The sequence below is a fragment of the Siphateles boraxobius genome, unplaced genomic scaffold (assembly GCF_051911475.1).
Source record: "Siphateles boraxobius isolate OS27281-9 unplaced genomic scaffold, OSU_SipBor_1 68, whole genome shotgun sequence".
Lineage (NCBI taxonomy): Eukaryota > Metazoa > Chordata > Actinopteri > Cypriniformes > Leuciscidae > Siphateles > Siphateles boraxobius.
In genome coordinates, this window is record NW_027509195.1 from 900,790 (window position 1) to 923,894 (window position 23,105).

Below are 23,105 nucleotides of genomic sequence, written 5' to 3' on the forward strand. Positions count from 1 at the left end.
CTGCAAAAAGAAAAAATCAAATCTTGCGAGAAACGAGTGGCATATCACTAAAACTACCTGACATCCAAATATTGAGCAGAAGTGGCATGCTATAGACAAAATAACAAAAAAAACGAAAGAAATTGAAGAGCTAATGCACTTGCACAGTCATAAAGGTAACTAACTTTAAGAAGGCCCACATGGAATCTGCACCCGCAAAACTCCACGGAAAGCTCTGCAAAAGTGTTATTATATCAATTATTTATGAGTTTTTTAATTTTATATATATATATTTAAATACATATATATATACACATTACCATTCAAAAGTTTGGGGTCAGTAAAGAAATTAATACAGTTAATGATATTAAAGACATTTATAATTTTACAAAAGATTTCTATTTTAAATAAATGCTGTTCTTTTAAATTTTCCATTAATCAAAAAACTTTAAAAAAAAAATTATTTCCACAAAAATTAATGGCTGCTGAAAATTCAGGTCTGTCATCACAGAAAACATTACATTATAAATTAAAATAGAAAATAGTTATTTTAAATTGTAATAATACTTAACAGTATTACTGTTTTTACTGTGATTTTGATCAAATAATGCTTGCTGAGCATAAGAGACTTCTTTGAAAACCATAAAAAAAATGTACAGAACCCGAACTTTTGAACACTGGTGTATGTAAAAAAGTATTTTAGTATTTTAGTAAAAGTATTTTATTGTAATCAAAGCTGTATGTAATGCATTCAGTTATCCAGTTAGCTTTGTTAAACTAATTTTAAACACAATTGTGCAGATTCTTCTCCAAGATCAGTGCAAAAATATCTGCAGATTCCGCCTGAGCCTGACTGTAAGTTACGTGCGTATTGAAAAATGACCACACATACTGTATGTACACCACCTAAACTGTCACTTTGCATACATAATATTTAAGGTGGGAAAAAAAGAGAAGTTAACTCGGTATTCTGTTTCAGCTAAACTAACACTGTGGTGCTGGCCGGCACACAGTCTCAAGCTGAGAGAACCAGTCAGGTGTGTTTTCAGAGCGAAGGGGGGTTAAGCTGACGTCTCATGTGATCCCGGTGTTAATCTCCTAGGTAGAGCTCACACGGCAGTGCGACAGTGTGTACATCCTGATTTGATTTAATCACATCCAAACTCTCCTGTGTGCTACAGTAAGTCATACAGTCATATTGATTTTAACCCTGGAGTAAACTACCATTGCACTGCAAAAAAATATGTACTTTTTTTCAGTACAAAACAAGAGAAGCAAAATTACTTAAGATATTATGGGCCAGATTTACTAAACATTGATGTGTTTCCCGAAAGCATCGCTAGCCAACTATGGTCGCAAGCTCCGTTGTTATTAGCTTGGTTCAACGAGACGTTTTTCCCTCAATACGTTTCCCGAAACCATAGTTCCAACAAACATTCGCAAATTGCATTGCAAAGTTGTGTAGTTGGAACGACAGCTCTCGTCAACAATGGAACAAGAGAAAGTTTCTTGTTAGTATGACGTGTGCACTTAATGAATCATCTTATGCAAAATAAGCAAGCTGACATTCAGTACAATCTATCTTTTCTTTTGAATATATACAAATGTAATTTACGTGTCTTTTAGTTCGTCATAAAGCAAAATAACTGGGGAAAATTTGAATTAGTCCTCAGATGCCGAGTCCGTAATTTATAGCAAAAAGAAATTAGCATTAATTTGATCTCAAGCGGATTCATTAAAAAAAGTTATTACTCCACCACCTGTGTGACATCATTAACCAATGTGGTATGTAATAATTGGGACAAATTTGCAACAATACGGTTTCAGGAAACAGTCGTGACTAGCTAGTTGATTTCTTCAACGATGCAACTACTACTATGGAAGTTAAGCAGCGAGATATGTCGTTGAAAGGGAAACACACCCCAGGGCAATTTAGCGTGAGACCGGAATATCATAAAAGCACAGATGGGAGTGGAAATTTCTACAGATGATCTACTGACAATGTGCAAACTAGCAGCTCATTTCCATTATGACTAGCGCAATCTACCTGTTACATCCACCAGCTGGAGTGCTCTTGATTACCACCAGACGACATTCCCTAGTCCTTTGCCATTCCATCATGAACTACATTTCCCATAAACCTTTGCTCGGACTCATTATGTTCTGATTACTGCCACCTGTTTCCCATTACCCTTATTAACTCTGCCTATATAAGCCCTGCTTATTCAGTCACTCTTTGCAAACTCTAGTATGTATCACATTACTTTTTTGTGTGCTCTGTTTTGTGCGCCGTGTTATGGTTTTGATTCTCATATCTGTTCTTGGATTTTTCTGTTTGCTTGTGTTCCTGTTCCTGAGAGGAGAAAATTATCCCTCTTTTAACACGCCCCTCCTACAGCAAATGGGTTAAGAAGACGTGCTTTTTTTGGATGCTAAAAAATGGCGCATAAACCAGAGAGTTGACTATTTCTCAATTCTGAGTAAATCACAGTACATTGTTCATTCAAAAACTCTCCTCCCATAGATTTTGCATCAGAAAGGGAAACCTTCAAAAAATCTTGAAACTAATGGCGCTTTTCCACTACACAGTACCAGCTCGCCTTGGCTCGGCTCGACTCGACTCGACTCGCCTTTGTTTGGTTTTCCACTGTGTAAAAGTTGTACCTGTACCTGCTTTCGGGTACTTTTTTTCGTACCACCTCCGGCGAGGTTCTAAGCGAGCTGAGGCGAGCTAAGGCGATACTAAAATGTGACGTGAAAACAATGCCGACTGCTGATTGGTCAGAGAGAATCGTCACTATTCACTGCGTCATCATTGCACGCGCCAGATGGAGTATCCAGAATAACCCCGCCTTTTTTAAATAGTTTAGCCAGAGATAGTTACTAAACTTACTACTATTATTATGGCAACTCGGAAGAATACGCCGTGGTCAAACGAGGAGGTGCAGACATTCCTTTGTTTGGTTGCCGAAGAGAGGATCCAGCGAGAGCTTGATGGGCCAACGAGGAACGAAAGGCGTCGCTATGACGACCGGGTACTATTTGTGGCGATACTTTCTGCAATGGAAAACGGAACGAAAAGCGAGCCGAGTCGAGGCGAGCCAAGGCGAGTCGAGTCGAGTCGAGTCGAGCTGGTACTGGTAATGGAAAAGCGCCATAAGTGAGATTATACTTAGAACAAGAAACGATATCTGCCAATGGGGTAAGAGAGTAAACGGGTTTATTTAAGAAAAATAAACTTAACGAGTTCCTTTGTACATATAATCTTTAAGCTAAGGTTAAGCGTATTGGGATTGCTGTCCGCAATGGAGGGGCTCGAGGAAGCAGCTTCAACTCGAGCTTAGATATACTCCCCAGTGGGACTACTAATGCTTGGATGAGGAGTATAGTAGCAAGATGCCTAAATTGTGTTGGTGGAGTTGTGGAGGTGGAGGGATGCCAAAGCAGCTGATGCCAGAGCAAGGTTAGCGGCTGCTTGTATGCTCCGGCAGTTAATTAAAAGATTAGATGGGTTCACTCCTTCAGAAATTACTTTGTGGACTTTCATTACTTTTGTTGTTTCAAGCATAAAGTCATTTAATTTTGATGTTTTTCTGTTCAGAAAACAAGCCTTTATATCTAATGTAATTTTGCTTCTCAAATAAATGTTTCATGATTTAAGAATGTTTAGGTATTTTCCTGAAAAACAAGGGAAAACTCTTTTTTCTTGCAGTGTAGCGACTGCTGTAGCATGGCGGAAAAAAATGGTTTAGATCCCTGGATTTGGTGAGCATGCTAAAAACCACCCGTCTGCAGGCCTGGTTCAGCCAATTCAGTGTTGTTTTTGTCTGAGTGAGAGTTGCTCTCCAATAAATATACATTGGTCATCTGGTTATGTACTGTAGGTTTGCATGTGTTTGGCAGCTGCAAGCTGTGTGTATTTTCTCATTTGACAGAACAAGAGGGCTGCAGTTTGTTCTTTCCCCCTCTGTAGGTGTTTCATTTGACGGTTTAAGTCAGGCTGTTTTTTATAGCCCTGTAACGTACATTTCCATGCCGTCGTTAAAGGTAAAGATAGTGGTGGTGCTTGCTGCGTTTGCTCCCTGCTTCACATCACCGATTGTCTCGTAAAAGTTCTCGGAGGTCATGGCTCTGCCCGGAACCTGGACGGGCTTCTTTTTGGGCTTCAGTGTGTTGCTGGCCAGCTTCTCCCTTTTCCGGTGGGAATCGATGGTGGCGTAAGCCGGGTCTGACTCCACCGCCAGGCCCCGGGGCCACGTCTTCTCGCCCACAGGTTCGTAGCAGGGCTCCTCCTGGGGGCCGGTCCTCCCCCACGCCTCTTCCCCTGTGGCTCCAGCAGCGGGCCAGCCCGCGGCACCCCTGTCCTCTTCCTGGGGCACAGCAGAGGCCATCGGCCTGCTCTCCTCCTGGCTCTGACCCTGCTGGTGTCTCCTCTTCAGGGTCTTACAAACGGTAGAGTACATGTCAGAGATCTGAGGATAGAGGGAGAGAGAGAACCGCAGAATGAGAAACACTCAGGAGTGTGCAAAAGATCAGCTGTGCCAAAGTGGATTTCGTAACAACTACAGTCCTGTGGAGCAGAATCTCAAGTTACAGTTAGAGTGCTGCAGGACTTATCAAAAAACATGAAGCGCACCGATTTCAGAGCACGGAATTTGCAAGTGATTACTACAGTGTTCTAAGTGGTTTCTATAAGAAAATGTTTGTTCCTCACCAGCAATGGTGAGGAACCTTTTTTCAGTTTTTTATGGTGAAAAATTTTCACTTAGGCTGTTCATACACACCTTAGTGCTCAATTCCGATTTGATATGATTTTCATGCTCAGTGCTCAGATATGATTTTTTTTTATAAAAGTTCAAATTGTTGTTTTAAATGTGGCCAATATCAGATTCCAGTGTGAACAGATCATAGACCGTAAAAAAATATGGACGTAGTGACAGTGATGTCACCCGTAGGTTTCTGAAGAACATTTTTGAAGCCCAAAGCGGCCGGAGCCAGCGGTCGCCATCTTTGCCGCGCGTCACTCCCGGATAACCAAAAATGGGCAAAGAGGCAGGATTAGCTGAGGTGACGTAACGCTAACAGACAGCAGACAAACGACGTATAGTGACTTCAGCCACAATCCACCTGTCACTCAAGTGGCCACGCCCTTAATTATGCAGAACTTTAAGGCTTAATATAATTTAAACGTATGAGTTCAAGAAAATTCACCCCCATCACAGGTGTCATGAGAGGCAAAATTAGCTATATAGACCAAAACCACTTTTTGCACCAGGCTGTAAACATTTTTTTTTTTTTTTTGCTGTAAAGTTGGTCATATTAACATGGGGGGTCTATGGGATTGACTCTCTTTTGGAGCCTGTCTCTAGTGGCCAGTTGATGAATTGCAGTTTAAGTCACTTATGTGTTGGATTCGAGAGAGACAGGAAGTTTTCAGATCATGGTCCTGAACTGACCCGCATGCGCAAAAGAACGATAAAAAGACGTCACACAGCATGTTGTCATATGGAAATAAACACGGAGGACATTAAAGTAAATGATTACACGTTTATTTATAGTATAATCTGCAACCGAAGCCAGCAGATTTATGCACAGGCAATATACAAAACAAAGAAGAGGATGCAAAAGAAGAGAGCAGAGTTTTTAAACATTTATGATATGAGGCCTCATGATTTGCTTGTATATAGAACTGTCACTGTAATACTTATGAGCTCTGACACATAACTGTCCTTCACTGACTACCTTTCGCAACTGTTTTTATAACGTCGGGTATGTAAAATCTGACTCCCATGAGCGCAGAATTGTAATGAACGTTGATCTAGATTGACTGTTCAGACTGCGGTCGCGGTATCGGATTTAGTGGCACATATGGTACATACACAAATCAGAATGGAAAAGATCAGATTCCATGTGGTTTGAGCTGTTCACACTGTCATGAGAAAAAACAATCCTGAGTCTCATGTGAGCAAAAAAATTAAATCAGATTAGGGCCACATGTAGCCTTAGAATAGGCTATAGGCTAATCTATATATCACGATTTGAGGTCTCATTCATGAGAGTAGCAGAAATGCTACAGGACAAGTCCCACGTCAAAGTTTAACTCTCAGATTTAGGTTTGATCAATAATTTAGTGACAATTGTTTAGCAAATTAAAAGTAAAAGACAACAGGACAGATAAAAGTTAACACATAGGCCTACTACATCTTCAGCCAGACATATTTTAGGTTATATATACATTATGTTGCCTACATTGTTTGACGAAGGCATGCGTGGTAACAGGACTCTGCTTGCACACAGCAGAAACATGACCCACTTTGGCCCGTGATCGACACAGAACCAGTGTAAACGCTCTTATCTGGCTGCAGAGAGCAGAAGTGTTACCTAACCTGCAGATAAGCCTGTTAAACTTTCACCACAGCAACCCACCGAAACGGCATTAACACCGCTAACCAGACAGGAGGTAAACGGGTGGGAAGATGTCCATGTGGTCCTATACAAGTGTGTGTGTGCGCGCTCTGGTAACCTCACATGCCCCCTCGCTCTGCTAGATGGCATTTAGCACTCCCAGCTCAATGGCATGTATAAAATCCCAGTCAGGAACTCAGCTCACATAATGACCTTTATGGCATTCGTGTGCAAAGGCTGAGGAGATGTTACGGCATGAATAGAGCTGTGCATGCAAACTGTCTTTGTAACACCTCTAACAACACTGCAGCGTTCAGTATTTTAGCCTGTACTAATCTGCAGGAGGCATTGAATGCGTCTGAACGCAGGCATGACTGAACCAGCCGATTTCAAGAAAACCGCTGAGTTCGATGTTGTTCGAGACTCCCAGATGTGTGTGTGTGTGTGCCATTTTGATCTCTTCTCCTCCGTGTCGAGCATTGTTTACCGTGCTGTGCAGCGCTTTGCAGAGCGAGAGGAAATCATAATGACGGGGGTTTCAAAACTCTCTGCAGCTGTTGAGAAAGCCTCGAGAGGTTTTTTCTCCTTCCTCTTGCTCTCTCACTCTCTTTCTTTCCCCTTCATATTGCTTCATTCCCTTGCATTTTCAAATGAATGTGTCCTTGCCGAATAAAAATACTAATTTTCTTGTTTTGTTTTTTAAAAATGAAAAAGAGAGTAATCTTTTAATCAGTATTGTACAGTATGTAATTTTTGATCTAAAATCTTGAGGTTCAGAAAGGTTCACATATGTGTTATTTGTTCAGTATAATGTGTTATGTGAAGTGGGCCGTGTCACGCCTACACACTCACACACCCACCTCGTGACATGAATCTGGGCGTGTCTGGACAAGAGAAGGAATGAGCAGAGAAGAGCATGGAGAAGTGTATTCAGCTCAACGGTTACAACAGTCAACACTTCTATCTGAGCCAAAGGAGTTCAGTGTAGCAATGTTACACTAATGAACAAAACATGAATAGAATGACATTTAAAAGTTCATGTCATGCCACCCAGCCACAAATTCTAAAAGTTATAAGAACAAAAGTTAAATGTTTCACTGAATTGTTGTGGTATAATAAATGCAATAAATAAATAAATAATAATTTAGAGATTATATCTTGAATTAAGATCATTTTCCTTACCTACTAACAATTTTTCTTGTATCAAGCATAAATATAACAAAATTCTACAGCGCAGTCTACATAAATATAACAAAATTTAGATAAATTTATACTTAAAATAGCAACAAAACAAAAAAAAACTTTGAGATACACTATTGTTCAAAAGTTAGGGGTTGGTCATATTTTTTTAAAGAAATCTCTTCTGCTCACCAAGGCTGCATTTATTTGATTAAAAATACAGTAAAACACTAATATTCTGAAATATTATTATAATTCAAAAGAACTGTTTTCTATTTGAATATCTATTAAAATGTAATTTATTCCTGTGATCAGAGCTGAACTTTCATCATTACTCCAGTCTTCAGTGTCACATGATCCTTCAGAAATCATTCTGATTTGATGATCCACACACATTTCCTATTATTATCAATGATAAAAAGAGTTTAATATTTTTGTGGAAACAGGGACATTTAGTCAGGCTTCTTTGATGAATTTTGATAGAATTTTTAAAAAAGCATTAATTTGAAGTAGAAATCTTCTGTAACATTATGAATATTGTTTATTAAAAGTATTCTCAGACAGCAACAGTGTCGGCCCAGATCCGGGCCACATCTGGTACAGTGCATGTGGATTCCACACGTACCAGAAGTGAGCCGAATCTGGACCGACACTATGTTGCTGTCTAGGTTCATCATTTTTGAATAAAAACACATTTATTTAAAAAAAATTCATACTGACACCAATCTTACACAGTTTAGCTTTTCTAGTGAATCTTGTTGATATTTAGGAGGTTTATTAGGAGGATGTTTAGGAAACAAGACAAAACTGATGAAGATTTTTTTTTCCCCCAGTGATAATGTTGCTTGTAAGTTCCTAATAGGATCTAGTATCCCTCAGAATACATTTGCTGTAAACACTGAATCCAGCTTGTAAGTTTTGATTGGCCACAAGAAACCGATTAAACACAGGCTGACCCAGAGTGCTCGTATTCCTTCCCTCACACCAACCCTGAACTGACAGTCTTCAACAAGCGCAGTCTACAGACCTTTGACCTGACAGTTAGTCATGCCATTCCTAGCCAGCGATAGAGAGAGAGAGAGGAGAGGGGGAGGGAGAGGATAAGGCTCAAACTTTCTCTCTCTCCTCTCTACCCACATTTTATCAGACTGCAGCCGTCATTCCACTCGCTTCCTGTGCCAGAAAACACTCTTTATTGATGGACAAAGGTCAGACCAAAGAGGTCCGAAATGTATGCGAATGAATCCTGGGCTTTAGGGGTCAAATGTCAAAGTCTGCAACCTGATCCCTTCATGCAAACTTAGATTCAAATGTCCTGACCCCGTCTGCAGTGCTGGGATAGCGAGGGAGACGTTACCTCCACGGCGGTGGGATGGCTGTGTCCGTTCTCCAGCTGAGGAACCCCTGGCACGATGATCTCATCCTCTTCTGGTGGTTTCCAAATGTACTGCTCCCCGTTGCCCATGAAGACCGCCTCCTGTTGGACACACGAGGAACACACAGGCTGGTCAGATCCCCTCGAGGGGCTGATAACACACTGAATTTTGTCATCTGAACTGTGGCCAGTCCATTCTTTCGTTTGTGTCCAACAGAAGGAAGAAAGAAAGTTCATTCTGGTCTGAAATGCCTGAACTGTTCCTTTAATTTCGTACTTATTGGTGTTTGTTTCTACAATGGAAGTTTTCTGTGAGTTAATGATTACAGGAGCAGATATGTACGGCACATAGAGAGTCAATGATTAAAGAGGGAAAGAAACACACCTCCTGTATGAATGATTAATACCAGCAGCAGATGAATGGCTACAGTGTTTGCTGCTATTTATTTCCCTGGCTGAAGCCACTACCTGCTCTCTGTGGTTCCTCCCTGATGCCTTTAACAAAAAAAAAAACACAAAAAAAACACATGGCGGGACGGGCAGCCAGCCAACACATCTTACATAATCATCTGCACTGGAGTGACACGTGCTGCACAACTGCACTGCATGATCGCTTTTTCACAGACTTCAATAATATTTAATCTAGATTCGGAAATAATGCATGTCAAACAAACACACACACACACACACACACACACACACACACACACACACACACACACACACACACACACACACACACACACACACACACACACACACACACACACACACACACACACAAACTCACCACACACACACACACACACACACACCACACACACACACACACACACACCACTCTCATACATACAAACAAACACACACACACACACACACACACACACACACACACACACACACACACACACACACACACACACACACACACACACATAAAGACAAGTAGAGCAATGCTGAGTTAACAGGAAGACAGGATCATTATCCGATCATTGTCTGAGTGTTTTCCATTTTAAAGTAACCATCTTTACACATGCTGTTCTGCTCTCTGCAACTCATATCTGTCCTTGAAAGCCACACACAACACAAACAGGTATCAGCTGACAGACCAACACGAATATGAGTGAAACGCAAACAGAAGCACAGAGTATTAGCTAAAACAACTGACACTGCATCACTTCAATGTATTTGATTTTTTTGATCTTTGAAGTATTTTTAATTTGATGTCAACTTGCTTTATACTTTTAAATGAGTTAGATTATGGGCAACATTTTAACACTTGCTAATGTTCATTTCTTGAATCTGTTTTAATCTAAAACATTAAACATCTAAAATTCTGAAACATTTACCCTATAAAAGTCATCATTCATTCAAATCAGTCATGAAGATTTTAGCTAATGCTTCAGTTTGGTGAATGTAGGATATTTTTATATGAAACAGCAGTATCTAGTGGTCAAAACATATAACTGCACTACTAGGCTCTGCATTCAAGTACTTGCCACTTACATCTGTGCAAATGGCAGACAATTATATCAAAATCCACTTTTTTCATGTCTATGGCCGGGAAATAGAATGCATGGCCTTGGCTTTGCTTAAATGCTCTACTATTTGAGCTACAGGAACATCAACATTAGAAAGACTTACATTTATGAAGAAAATGAGAGTAGGCTACCTTAAAGATGCTAGGGTGTTCTAAGTTGTTAGCATGGCATTGCTTTGCAATTGCAAAGTTGTTCTGGGGTGTTTGCTAGGGTATTGCCACGCAGTTGCTAAGTTGTTCTGGGAAGTATGAAGTGCTTTATTATGTGGTTGCTGGGGTGTTTTGGGTGGTTGATAGGTTGTTGGTAACTTGAGCAGCTGCTAAGTTGTTGCAAGGTTTTAGTGCACTACTATGTGGTTGCTAGGGCGTTGCCCTGCAGTTGCTCTGCTTTGTTGTTTGGAAAGTTTCAAATGCCTTATTTTGTGGTAGTTGGGAGTTTTTTGGGAGGTTGCTATGGTGTTGCTAGGTAGCCGCTAAATTGTTCTAAGGTTTTTAGTCTGCTACTATGTGGTTGTTGGGTTGTTCTAGGGTGTGCCTATATATTTAGCCTATATATTTACTCCACCAACATGTAAAACAGAGATAGATGGCCCGACGGCGAAGTCTAGGCACTTCTCAACCTTTACGCTAAGCAGGAAATCCAACGTGACTTTGAATGGGGGCCAAGAAAAACATGATTATATATTTCTTCTCAGCTAGCAACATTAGGCATCAATTACATGGCAAACGCTATAATACATTTTCGTATACTGTTTACTTTCTTTGTTTAACCGTTCTAGGGGAACATTCAGTTCTCGGGGGACACCCCTGGTGGCTAGTACCTATAACTGTGTTCCTATAGACTAACCACCCGGTGCGAAAGCCCCTCCATACATGGACCAAGTCCCCCCTTCAAGGTTTCTGTGGGATTTTGCTGCCCATTTTTGGTTATGAACTTATGTTTTTGACTATAACTGTTTTGGATGTGTGGCTGATCTGTGTCATCACCTTTGGGAAATTGGGTAGGTGAAATGGTTCCATGGTTTTCCTAGGCAAAGTGCTGCTGGAGGACTCGCTGCTGGACACACTCTGGTGCTCCCTCTCTCCATCCTCCACCACCTCCTCCCTCCTGCCGCGCTCCAGCTTCTTAACCTTCCGTATAGAGGCGTATTCTGCCGTCACCGCCTCTTGACTCACGCCTCCTCTGCTTCCAGCTTGGCCATTCCCACTGGACGTTGGGCTGTGGGCTCGACGCTGAGTGGGCGTGTTGGTTGACGGCGGGGCAATGGCAGCAGGCGGTGTAGCTTTATCAGCCCCTTTGATTCCAACGCTCTCATACAGGCCGTCATCTGGTGGGTGAGACGTGGGAGAGGCGTGGCGGGAAACTTCGGAGTAGGTGTGCTCACGTTCCTCACTGTCAGGTTTGTTGGGAACACGAGGCAGTTGGCGGGCCGGGCTGGGTCGGAGGTCAGAATTGGAGCGGCGGGTATGCAGGAGTAGGAGGTCCATGCTGGCCGGCCGGCTCTTAGGGGCGCCTGTCAATCCAAATAACACGGATTAAGACAAGAGAGATGGGAAAGATTAAACTGAGGATTAAGATTAAAGACAGTCTTGAGTAATGATATCAGATAAAATAATGAATACACATATTACAAAGGGTCATTAAAAATGTCACATTTGACATTACTCCAGGGAAACACAAGAGGGCAGACCATTACTATTTGATTATCATGTATTTTCAACACACTTACAAATTGACATATCTTTAAACCTGCATACATACAGTACAATGAGTTAAAAGCCAACATGAAACTTCACTGGCAACTTAGGTTAAAATAAAAATGTGAATTTTTATCTTTTAAAGTATGAATTGCATGATTTTACCAAAGCTGAAAATGGTCAACTGAAACATTTCCCTTTTGTTGTATTTTCAGTTAGCTTTCAGTTAGCAAGCTAACAGTTTAGCATACTAGCATTGCATACCACTGCCGATCTTGCATGACATTGGCGTTGAAACTTGTGGTCTTGGTGACATCATCAGAAAAAGGAAAGTCATTTCACAGTTGAAGCAATTTCTAGCATGAAAACTTTAGTTTAGCATGGTAATGGATATGACAATGTATTTGGTCTGCTACGCTGCTGCTGCTGTTGATTATTGCTGCTGCTGCAGAGCAAGTACAGAGACGTGCAAAACACTGCTACTTGCTAGCATGTAAGATATTCTGCTAATGTACATATAGCATATGAATTAACTGTAGCCGATCTATACAGGTGGAGCTGGGGGAGGAGGAGGATTTCAGAAAAACTTTGTTACAGCAAACTGTTACAGCGAAGACTGACCAACTTTGTAAATGCTGAGCTGCAAGCTCGTTGGCTGCAAATGCAACAGGAACCAATCAGCTTGTGCCTTGTAGTTAAGTTAAGGACCCATCAGCCTGTGCCATCTAGAGTTTCATGACAGAACTTGGTATATATTCCTTTTTTTGGGGGGTTAAGTTGGAATAATGTGGACTGATGACTCCAGCATATTGCAACCAGGAGCACGCATTATGAAAGTAAAGAGGGGCAGTCTTGATTTCATGTTGAACTTAACAGAATTGGGACTTTGTGTATTTGGGTACCCTAAATGGAGCGGAGTATCCAGAAGATGCTGTATATAAGGCTTTGAGACGTGTGTGTTTCTGTCTATAGTTTGACAACTGTCTTTCTCAGCCTCGAAGATCACACGTTTGTGGCAGTGGAAAGTGGGAACATGAACTAGTAAACATCTTACCATGACAAGCCTCTGGAGACGTCAGCCTTTGCACGCACGTGCGTCGGCCAGTTCATATATGCGTGTGTGTGTGTGGTAAATGAGTCAGTGTGTACAAGTGTCATAAAGAGCAGTTAATTCTCTCTCTGTCTCTCTCACCGTTGGCGTTGCAGGGCAGCCTGTGCATGTCATGCAGGCGGGTGTCAGATTTACTCATTGAGTTCAGCTTGGACTGGCGCAGCGCAGCCTGTGATACAAAACATTATCATGTATGCGTATGTACATCCATGTCCATAATTACACTGTGTGAATATGTGTGTGTGTGTTCATTTATACTTATTTAAATATATATTAATATAAACACTCACTGTTTCCAATTTCTGACCCCCTCCGTTGGCTTGGCCATGTTTGCTCTTGCTTTTTCTGCAGACAAAATGAGACACACTCTTTGTGAGGACGACATAAGATACAACATGCAAAGAAAGTTTTTTAATGATTGGAACATCCTGAGTATATCGCAATACTAGCTCTGTTCCCAAATCGAGTGAGATGCCAACCTAGTTAGTATTTTAAGGCACCTTCAGTGACCTCCAGAGTGACACAAGCTTTGCGGCACCAGGCACGACACAAGTGTTTTTGCTAGTTTCAACCCGACTCAGTTATCATTTTTACGTCCTGCGCCACGTTGTTTAAATAGCAAATGCATTTGTGCGCCCATGGGAGTGCTGGTCTTGGTGCGTTGTTATTTTGAGGCAACTGAAATAGACTGCACCATTGACAAACGAAAACTGGTCTAAAGTCAATGGTGCAATATTTTTTTTGTTATTTAAAGAGCGAATTAGTAATATGCACCTATAGGCGGGTGCACAACGCGCGTACACTTTGTCCCATAGATGGTCTGCTTGCGCGCTTTAACCTTGCTTTCAACGGAGCAGATCCAATTCCTCGCTAGAGAAGCGGTCAGTTTTTCCGCTTGCAAATTCTGCCATGGCGCGAACGCAACTGGCTTTTAAAAGGAATGGGAGATGAGACTCTTGATTGGTTTATTGGACGTTATGCCAAAAACAACCCTTTTAGACCATGCGCCACCATTTTTCCTATCGTTAAACTAACAAAAAAAGTACATTCGGACACGCCCTAAGTGCACTTGCGCCGTGCACTTTAGACCATGCGCTCAGATCGTTAAAATAGGGCCCATTATGTTACCTTCTAAGATACCTCATTTTGTAACACATCCAAGATGGAGGGCAAATCAAGAGCAAAACTTCTTACAAATAAATTTCATTCACCAATAGAAAAGTATAAATTAATTTAACCCAGTGGTTCTCAAACTTTTTTCATCATGCCCCCCCCTTAAATTTTTTTTTTACCACCCCAACCTAGCCTAGAAATCTAGACGCACCCTAGCGGCAGCAAAAATTATTTTGCAGCAAAGTGTGGTCTGGCAACTCTACGTTGGCATTCGAGCTTGAAAAACCAAACTCTGGTCAGGCCATTCACATCGTGTATGGAGTTGGTGGGCGGGCTTAACATAATGACGGCAGAGTTGTGATGGTTCCACGTGCTTTCCACAGGTGATTTCCCTGCTACTTGAAAACAAAGAAGATGCTGCTGGCGAACAGCAGTCTTTCGAATCGGCTTTGGCCGCGACTCTGGATGACTTGGAGTAAAGAGAACGTCACTTAAGTCATTCTTAAAAAAAGAAGATGTGTTCGGAGTTTTGACGACCGGCTAAGGCAAAAGTTTAAAATATCAACTAGCTCCGGGGGTGGAAAAACGCACGGGACTCACTCAGCCACAACCGTTCATTGCTCTGGTTGGTTGTAGAGCTGTCCTATTGCGTGCAGAGGGAATTTGAAAGACAACCGTTTATACCTCCCCTCGGATTGAGGTATGCCAATTGTGAGTTCCCAGACCTAACATCTTGGGTGCTTCTCATTTCTTATTTGTGCATCCTCGTTTCCTTTCCTCGCTTCCTTTGGTGGTGGCAAGTGGCAAGGATACGAGGGAAGGCTGCGAGGAAAGAAAAGAAGGACGGATGAATCGAAGGAAAGCGTATTTATACATTGGAATACTTGATCACTCGAGCGTCACTTCACAGCGTCATCAGCAGCGCTCAAAGGATCTGCCCTTATGTTGTTAAAGTTTGGTTATTTAAAAAATTCATTATAAATAATAATAAAGCAAGATACCCTGTTGAAATATGTGAGATGTGTGGATTATATAAACTGCAAAGGTAAAGTATAAATTAAAACGATTGTGATCGATGTGAAGGGGGAGGAGAATTGATACGTGCATCACGTTTAGTCGATAAAACACTTATGCATAGGATACACCTGTGTATCCTCGCTCATAACTCCTCTAAAAGCCTCCTCACTCCTTGATCCTCGACTCCTCGTGGTGCAATTAGAGAATTGAGATGTCCTTCAAGATGGCTGAGCTCGATCGGTTTCCGGGTCATAGGATGGAGGACAGAGGAGCAAGGAGGGATATTGAGAAGCAACCCTTGATGTAGGTCTGGCTTGTCAGGCTAACCCCCACCCCACCCCCAAAATTTTATGAATAAAAACTGAAAGATTTTTTAAATAAAAAAACGTGCAGTGAAAAACACCTGCAATAGTTTCACTTTGTAATGTCATTATTTCATATAACGGTAAGAGAATAATAATACAGTGTTATAATAATAATATTACAGTGATGCTTTGGATGAGCAATATATAAAAGCGCAAATATATGTCTGCTTTTGACAGCGCCTCACATCACAAGCTCAGCTTCTTGTTCGTCGTTTCACCGTAACACGCACAGCAGCGGAGTGGCGAGTTCACAATAGCAGCTTGAGTTTCAGTCCGCTGAAGAAGTGCTTTTCTACAGCGAGCAACTTCTCTGTTGGGCTTGTTCCAGTGGTGACAAGTCAACGGTCTGAAGAAGAACGATTCAGTGTACGGCAGTTTTTTTTTTCTTTATTCTGCTGATCTCCCGCACCCCCCCTGAGGTTTCCTTGCGCCCCCCACACTTTGAGAACCACTGATTTAACCCAATATCTGTGTGCCTTGCCTTGTTTTTGCTGTGTGACGTGAAATTGTAGAGCACAACAGTGATCATCAACTTTTTCCAGGCTTAGTTCCAGTGTTTTTTCCATTCATTCTTACTATAAACATTTTTTTTTTTACTTTAATAGTTGAATAATAGATTTGCATTGGTCGGCGTCTGTCATCAAGTCAAGTGTGCATTAGCCTCTAGAAAGCTGCTTCTTTAGTAGACTATAGACATGCAGCTCGCTGGCTTTTGTAACAGAGCTATTGTGCACTCTTGAATATGCCAGGAAGCAAAATTCCACTACAGCGAGTGTTTGTAATGGCTCTCTGTGGGGTTGGCAGGGCTGGGATGATGTAATCATGAGGGACTAGATGTGATGCAGGTGTGGTGGAGGAAGAGAGAGCAAGAGGATGGATAGGTAACCCTGACAATCCCTCCTCCCTTGCTTTTCTTCTCCTCTCATTCCCTACACACACCAGGTGTGACATCAATTATAGCTTCTCTCACTCCACCAAATCCAACAGCCTGCGAAATACACACTTTTTTTTTTCAAACACCTTTTGGTTCTTCTCACTCTCACCCCATTTTTAACATCCACTGCTACGTATATCTCTCACACCTACGCAAATCTGTGAAACAAGAGGATTTTCTCTCCTCTCTCAGTTTTACACCCTTAAACTATGGGAAGAAAGAAGGCGTTTATGGATGAATAGATAAGACGTTAAAAAAGTAAAATAGCGTAATGCATATGCCTCATAGAACTATGAAGTCACAGCCGTAATGACAGTGTTTGCTGTTTGTTTGTAGTTGCGAGGGCTGTATTGCTCCATTCCCCTGTGAAGGTCAGAACTCAGGAGGCCGGAGGGACACGTTTGCACCTCGGTTTTTGTGACCCTGTGTCTACAGACACGTTTTGCAGAATGTACATACAGTACTGCAATGCCTCACGCAGCAGAATAAAAGCTGCATTCTGTGTATGCAATCATAAATACAGCATTAGCATAGCCATGTTTTAAAGGAATATTCCAGGTTCAGTACAAGTTAAGCTCAATTTAAAGGCACAATGTTGATTTTCACAAAATTTATTTTGACTTTTAAGCGAAAAAGAAAAAATTCGAAGCACCTACAATCAGTGTTGGGGAAAGTACCTTGTAAAATTAATGTGTTACAATATTGCATTACTTAGTTTTTATGGAAAAAGTAATGAGTTACGTTACTTTTGCTTTAATTTTCCTCACCTGCATGGGCTTGCTTGGTTGTTTTTTAATAAAAAAAGGAAATGCAAATTCACGCCTGTACAGTAGAGGACGCAGCTCAAACAAACCTCTCAGGGATCACAGAAGAGTATAGGACAGGAGAAGAAAGTTCAACACGTATAACTAAGGTCATTATGGAAAGTATAAATAAATTGGTTGAATTGGATCATTGAAGGTCAGCAGCAAAGACATTGGTTAATTAAGTGAGATGAAGTATATTTGTATTTACATATTTTATTATTTCATGTTGAATACATAATGATGAATTTACCATATAAAAGTCCCTTAAAAGTAGTCCATAGGTCTGATGCAGTCAAGTCTTCAGAAGAAGTGTTATTTTAGTATATTCTATATATACTATTATAGTATTTTTTAATATTTTGAATTAGCTTTTATTTTATATTTTCAGGTTTCATTTTCGTTTTGGTTTTTGTAAATTGGTTTGTTATGTGCTTATCATTTTATTAGTTTTTCTTCTGTTTTGAACCTCCCACATTATATCAACTGAATTACAACCTTTAATTCATTTTATTTTAGTTTTAAGGTTTAGTAATTTTAGAACTTCAACTTATTTCATTAATTTTCCAGGGCAACATGTTTATTCTTCTTTTAAGTTTTGATGTTAATCTAATATTTATATTTTATTTCAATTTAGATGTATTTACCAAAAAATATTTTAATAGTTTTAGTTAACAATAAAAACACTGTTCTGAGGTAATATGATGTGAACAAAGGTCATTTTTAAATATTTTGTTGCTAAATTTAAGTAATTACTTGCTAAAAAAGAATCTTCCCCTCCATTTCCAACCTGGCATTGGATAAAAACATGCAAGAATGAATGGCGTTTGGCGTCTTTGACATCAAACCTGGTGAGATTACATTTAAGAGCTGCAGAATGTAGTGTATGAGTAGTATATTTTATAGTACTTTATATTTGATGGCCACTATATGCTTTCATTGTATAGAAAAGAGCAGCTTGGACATTATTCAAAATATCTCCTTTTGTGTTCCACAGAAGAAAGTCATATAGTTTGCAACAACATGAGGCCGGGTGGGTAAGTGAGGAACACATTTTTAGGTGAACTATCCCTTTAACTCTGCAATGGAAATGAGATGGAACATTTCAATTCTGAGAAAGGGGTTTTACTCAATCATAATTTATATATCTCAGAACAATGAGCTCAGTGTGTGTTTTCCACTACGCATCTGTTGACTTTGCTGCAATGCCAGCACAAATTTTCAGCCGTATTTAGTGTACCTCTATTTTTACTTTTGGAATGACACTAAAACAAACACACTTGGCTTCTGTACAGTTAGCTTGTATTCCCATGCTCTAACAATTCAGAGCAAGTTGTTTTGCAGTAAAGCAAAAACATGACTTTGTGGTGAAAATGCAACAAAAGAGTCTAGTCCCTATTCTTCTTTTCTGTGAAACGTTACACAAAACAGAAATAGAACAATGCCTGAAAGTATGTGAAACTGATTTGTTGGAGGGTTTCGTTCCTTGTAATATCTCGAAGCAAAAAGTCTTTGTCACAAACGAGCATCCGACGCAGAGCTTAACTTCCCAGCGAAACGGCTCCTACAGAGGGCACGCAATCTGCTGAAGGAGTGATATTAGCATTCATCAAGTCGCTCCACAGCGGGAAAGGAGAGATAGAGACAGTAAGAGAGATAGAACTAAAGAAAAAGAGGAGGATGTGCCCTGACACAAGAGTGGGGGAGAGTTTTTAAGAAGCCGACGCATTCTTTTGACATATGAGTGGGGTGCGTCTGTGCAGAAACACTTTTATGTGCAAACGAACAAACAGCTCACGAATGAAGTATTATGGATGGGAATCATAAGGTTTGCTTTCTGATTGCTCTTAACAACTCCAGTTCCCTAACGATTCTTCAATTATTGATTCTTCAGTACTTTTGAGGAAGAACATGTGGAAATAAGAAATTCAGTTCTTATTGCTCCTACTCAGCAGTTGCCACATGATGAGATATTTCAGATTGTAAGAGAAAAATCCGATTTAAAGTCTTGCATAAGTTGCGTTTACACATAATTAATAAAGGCCCTGATTGAAGCATAACCGAAGAGTGAACTGGTGTGATGTCATTTCGAATTAAATCAGACCAAAGTTTGTTTTGGAAGTTCAAAACAACCTGCTAAAGCAAACTTTCTGGAAAAGTTGTCCAGCTGGTAAACATCTTTGAACTACCATTGGTCCGTGGCGATGTGTCCTAGGTAGGTGTGACTCTGAGGCTCCGCCTTCTTTGAAGTGGAAAGTTGTAATTTACAAGTGGAAAGATGTAAACATCAGTAAACATGAAATGTGTCAGTAAATCAAATCAGTGACTTCTCTTCGTAGGATGAAAATAATAAGTTATTTATACTGATTCAATTATATATATAAAGCGATCAAAGAACGTTCCCTTTACAATTGCAGGAGCTGTCAATCAAATAGCGCGAGTTTATCAGTGAGTGAGTTCTGGACTCTTGCCAAAACAACCAATCTATAATCTATAATCAACAAATCTCTTATTTACATTGTGTTTGCACTGTTAGTTATGATGAAATCATTCGTTAATGTGCAGAAATTGAGTTGCAAAGATGAGATCACTGCATTCATGCGCTCAACATGTCTGTGATTGTCTACAATGATCATCCCTGCAGCCTTTCATGCCACAATCTAAATATAACGCCATAGATATAAATATAATGCTTTATAAAACGGTTGGTTCCAATCCTTGATTCTGATTGATCAATAGCTGTGCTTTATTCATGATAAAACACGGCTATGACCGCTTCATCCAACGGTTCTATTAATCACTGCGCCCTTAGCAAGAATGAGACAAAGTTAGAGAACGGTTTGTTGTTTTTTTGAGCTTTCATGCATATTACATATTGGAATGTTGTTGTTCACGGTCTGGGACTATTTTTTTCTAGCGGAAGGAATGCTTTTATTGATTTTACTTCATGAAATTTCCACTAATACATTTTTTTTCTTTAATATTGTGTGGTAACCGTTTTATAAAAGCTATAAGGGACTCGAGGCAAGTGCTGTATCGTGAATAAGTAAGGACTGAAGGGGTTGCTCCGCTTCGCGTCGTGCCTAACAACGCCCTTCAGCCGTTACTTATTCACGATACAGCACTTGCCTCGAGTCCCTTATTATTTACATAATCAACACTTTTCACGATTAGTTAACCTTGAGAGCTGTAATAGTAAAAACGTGCTAAAAGTTTTCGAGAGATTTCCTCATGTAATTTGTGAAGATGTCAGCCAATCACAGCAGCGGGCATTTACATTGAAGTCTCAGACATGCCCTTTCAAGAGAGTTCAAACCAGAGGGATAAAATCAGGGTAGGAAAAATAACTTCTATTTATAAATTCATTTATAGGTCATTTATAGGTATGACATTATAGGTGCACCCCAGGAAACATTATAAACCAATAAAACAATGCCGTTCATGACCCCTTTACAATATGGAATACGATGAACAACTGGTTCTCCACCCTAGAATCACAGGTGTTTGCAGTCTGTGTGTGCATTCACTCACCTCTGACACCCCACACACACCAAGACGATAAGGATGGTGACCACGAAGGCAGAGGCCGCTGCGATGGCCCCCAGTATCAGCACCTTGGGGAAAATTGAAATCATTCCACTGAGCTGCAGACACACACAAACACACAGGTCCTGCCGTACGGCTCGTCCAGGGCACCTGCACACAGAAAGAGATAACAGAAAAAAAGACTTTTAAACAGGCTCAAGGCAGGTCAAGATGTTTAATATCAATATTTTATAGTAAAGCAAGAAACTTATTTTTGACATCTTGCAGATGGACTGACAACTCATTGCCTGATAAAGGTGCCCCACATAATGTGAAACTGTTAAAGTGCCCCTATTTTTTTTTAAGGTTTCCAACAACAAGTTTACTAGGTCAAAACACTTTCATTTTTTTCATTATATGCACTGCAGCATCACCTCACAGTGTCTGAAACAGTTTGTTCAATGTCCCTTCCTTTCTGAGAGCTTACTCTGCTCTGATTGGTCAGATGACCCAGTCTGTTGTGATTGGTCTACTCTGCTCTGATTGGTCAGATGACCCAGTCTGTTGTGATTGGTCTACTCTGCTCTGATTGGTCAGATGACCCAGTCTGTTGTGATTGGTCTACTCTGCTCTGATTGGTCAGGTGATCCAGTCTGTTGTGATTGGTCTACTCTGCTCTAATTGGTCAAATGACCCAGTCTGTTGTGATTGGTCTACTCTGCTCTAATTGGTCAGATGACCCAGTCTGTTGTGTTTGGTCTACTCTGCTCTAATTTGTCAGATGACCCAGTCTGTTGTGTCACAAACAGCCATATTACACATTACTTTTATTAAAGGTAATATCCAAAGAAGCATAATAGATGCACTATAAATGAAAATTCACATTAATAAATATTAGTTTAAACATTAGTAAAAAAAAGTAAACATTTAACATATAAACAGGGTAATTGTCTGAAAGTGCTGTTTTTGTAGCTTTGGAAGTTTATGGTTTGGAGCAAGCATTAATTATTCAGTTGTTTTATCTTTTTTAGCTTTGCATGCACTTATTTATTTTACCCCATGCAGCTCACATGCTGCTACTATGACCAATATACTCTACCAAAAGCAAGAGGAAAACTGAAAAACTTTTTTTATTTTTTATTTTTTTTACATTCAGCGATTTTCTGACTCAAATTAAAGTTTTTTTTTTAAAAAGTAGCCTTTCTCTGCCAGTTGCTTTTAAGGCTAGCTAAATGTGTTTCGAATCACTCCTTCGTATTGCTTGGATACATCAGTGACAGACATGGCTGCCGTTTAATCTGTCTCTGTGTACAGTAATGCCGGGGATTAAATCTGAAGTTTAATATTAGTTGCTGAGGCATACAGGCAAAGCTAAGCTAACCATTGCAAAGCTTTAGCGTCTCAGTCATCATGAAGATAAAGCCACTGTGTAATATATGATGCTCTCATCCAGCTTCCTGTGATGATTTAATGCAACATGAGTAAAGAGAGTTCACTTACTATGTAAATACTATGTTCTTTGAATGTGTGGTGTGGTATTCTTTGAAGTACCACGTAAATATCATGGTACATGAACATCCAGATATATGGTTTATAAGTAGTGTGTTATTATACTTTGTCCTAATCAGATGCAACAAGCAGTTTGACTACTGCTGTGTTATGTGACAAAATCACAGAGAATCAAAATAGGCTATATACACTATACTGTTCAAAAGTTTGAGGCTAGTTTAAAGAAATTAACACTTTTATTCAGCAAGGACACATTCAATTGATTAAAAGTGAAAGTAAATACATTTATAATGTTACAAAAGATTTCTATTTCAAATAAATGCTGTTCTTTTGAACTTCTTATTCATCAACAAATCCTATAATAAATATTACGGTTGGGTTTTCACAAAAAAATATTAAGAAGCACAACTGTGCTTGATTTGAGTATCAAATCATTATATTAGAATGATTTCTGAAGGATTATGTGACACTGAAGACTGGAGTAATGATGCAGAAAATTCAGCTTTGATCACTGGAATAAATTAAATTTTAAAATAAAATCTTACCAACCCC

At 40.0% G+C, this 23,105-nt stretch overlaps 1 protein-coding gene across 2 annotated transcripts in view; it reads right to left on the reverse strand.

Annotated features, from left to right (window-relative positions):
• Positions 1-684: 684 nt before the first annotated feature.
• LOC143722656 (uncharacterized) overlaps positions 685-23,105 on the reverse strand; it is a 53,234-nt gene continuing 30,813 nt past the window's right edge. Inside the window, exons 2-7 of one of the 2 annotated variants that reach the window (XM_077214130.1) lie at positions 21,051-21,215; positions 13,578-13,632; positions 13,369-13,456; positions 11,466-11,992; positions 8,921-9,040; positions 685-4,451 (exon numbers count right to left, since the gene is read on the reverse strand). In XM_077214130.1, the coding sequence (XP_077070245.1) occupies positions 3,987-4,451; positions 8,921-9,040; positions 11,466-11,992; positions 13,369-13,456; positions 13,578-13,632; positions 21,051-21,154 (1,359 nt within the window). In that variant the 5' untranslated portion in view covers positions 21,155-21,215 and the 3' untranslated portion in view covers positions 685-3,986. Of the gene's footprint in view, positions 4,452-8,920; positions 9,041-11,465; positions 11,993-12,341; positions 12,464-13,368; positions 13,457-13,577; positions 13,633-21,050; positions 21,216-23,105 lie in introns of those variants that run through there. The other variant, XM_077214131.1, reaches the window with a different exon arrangement.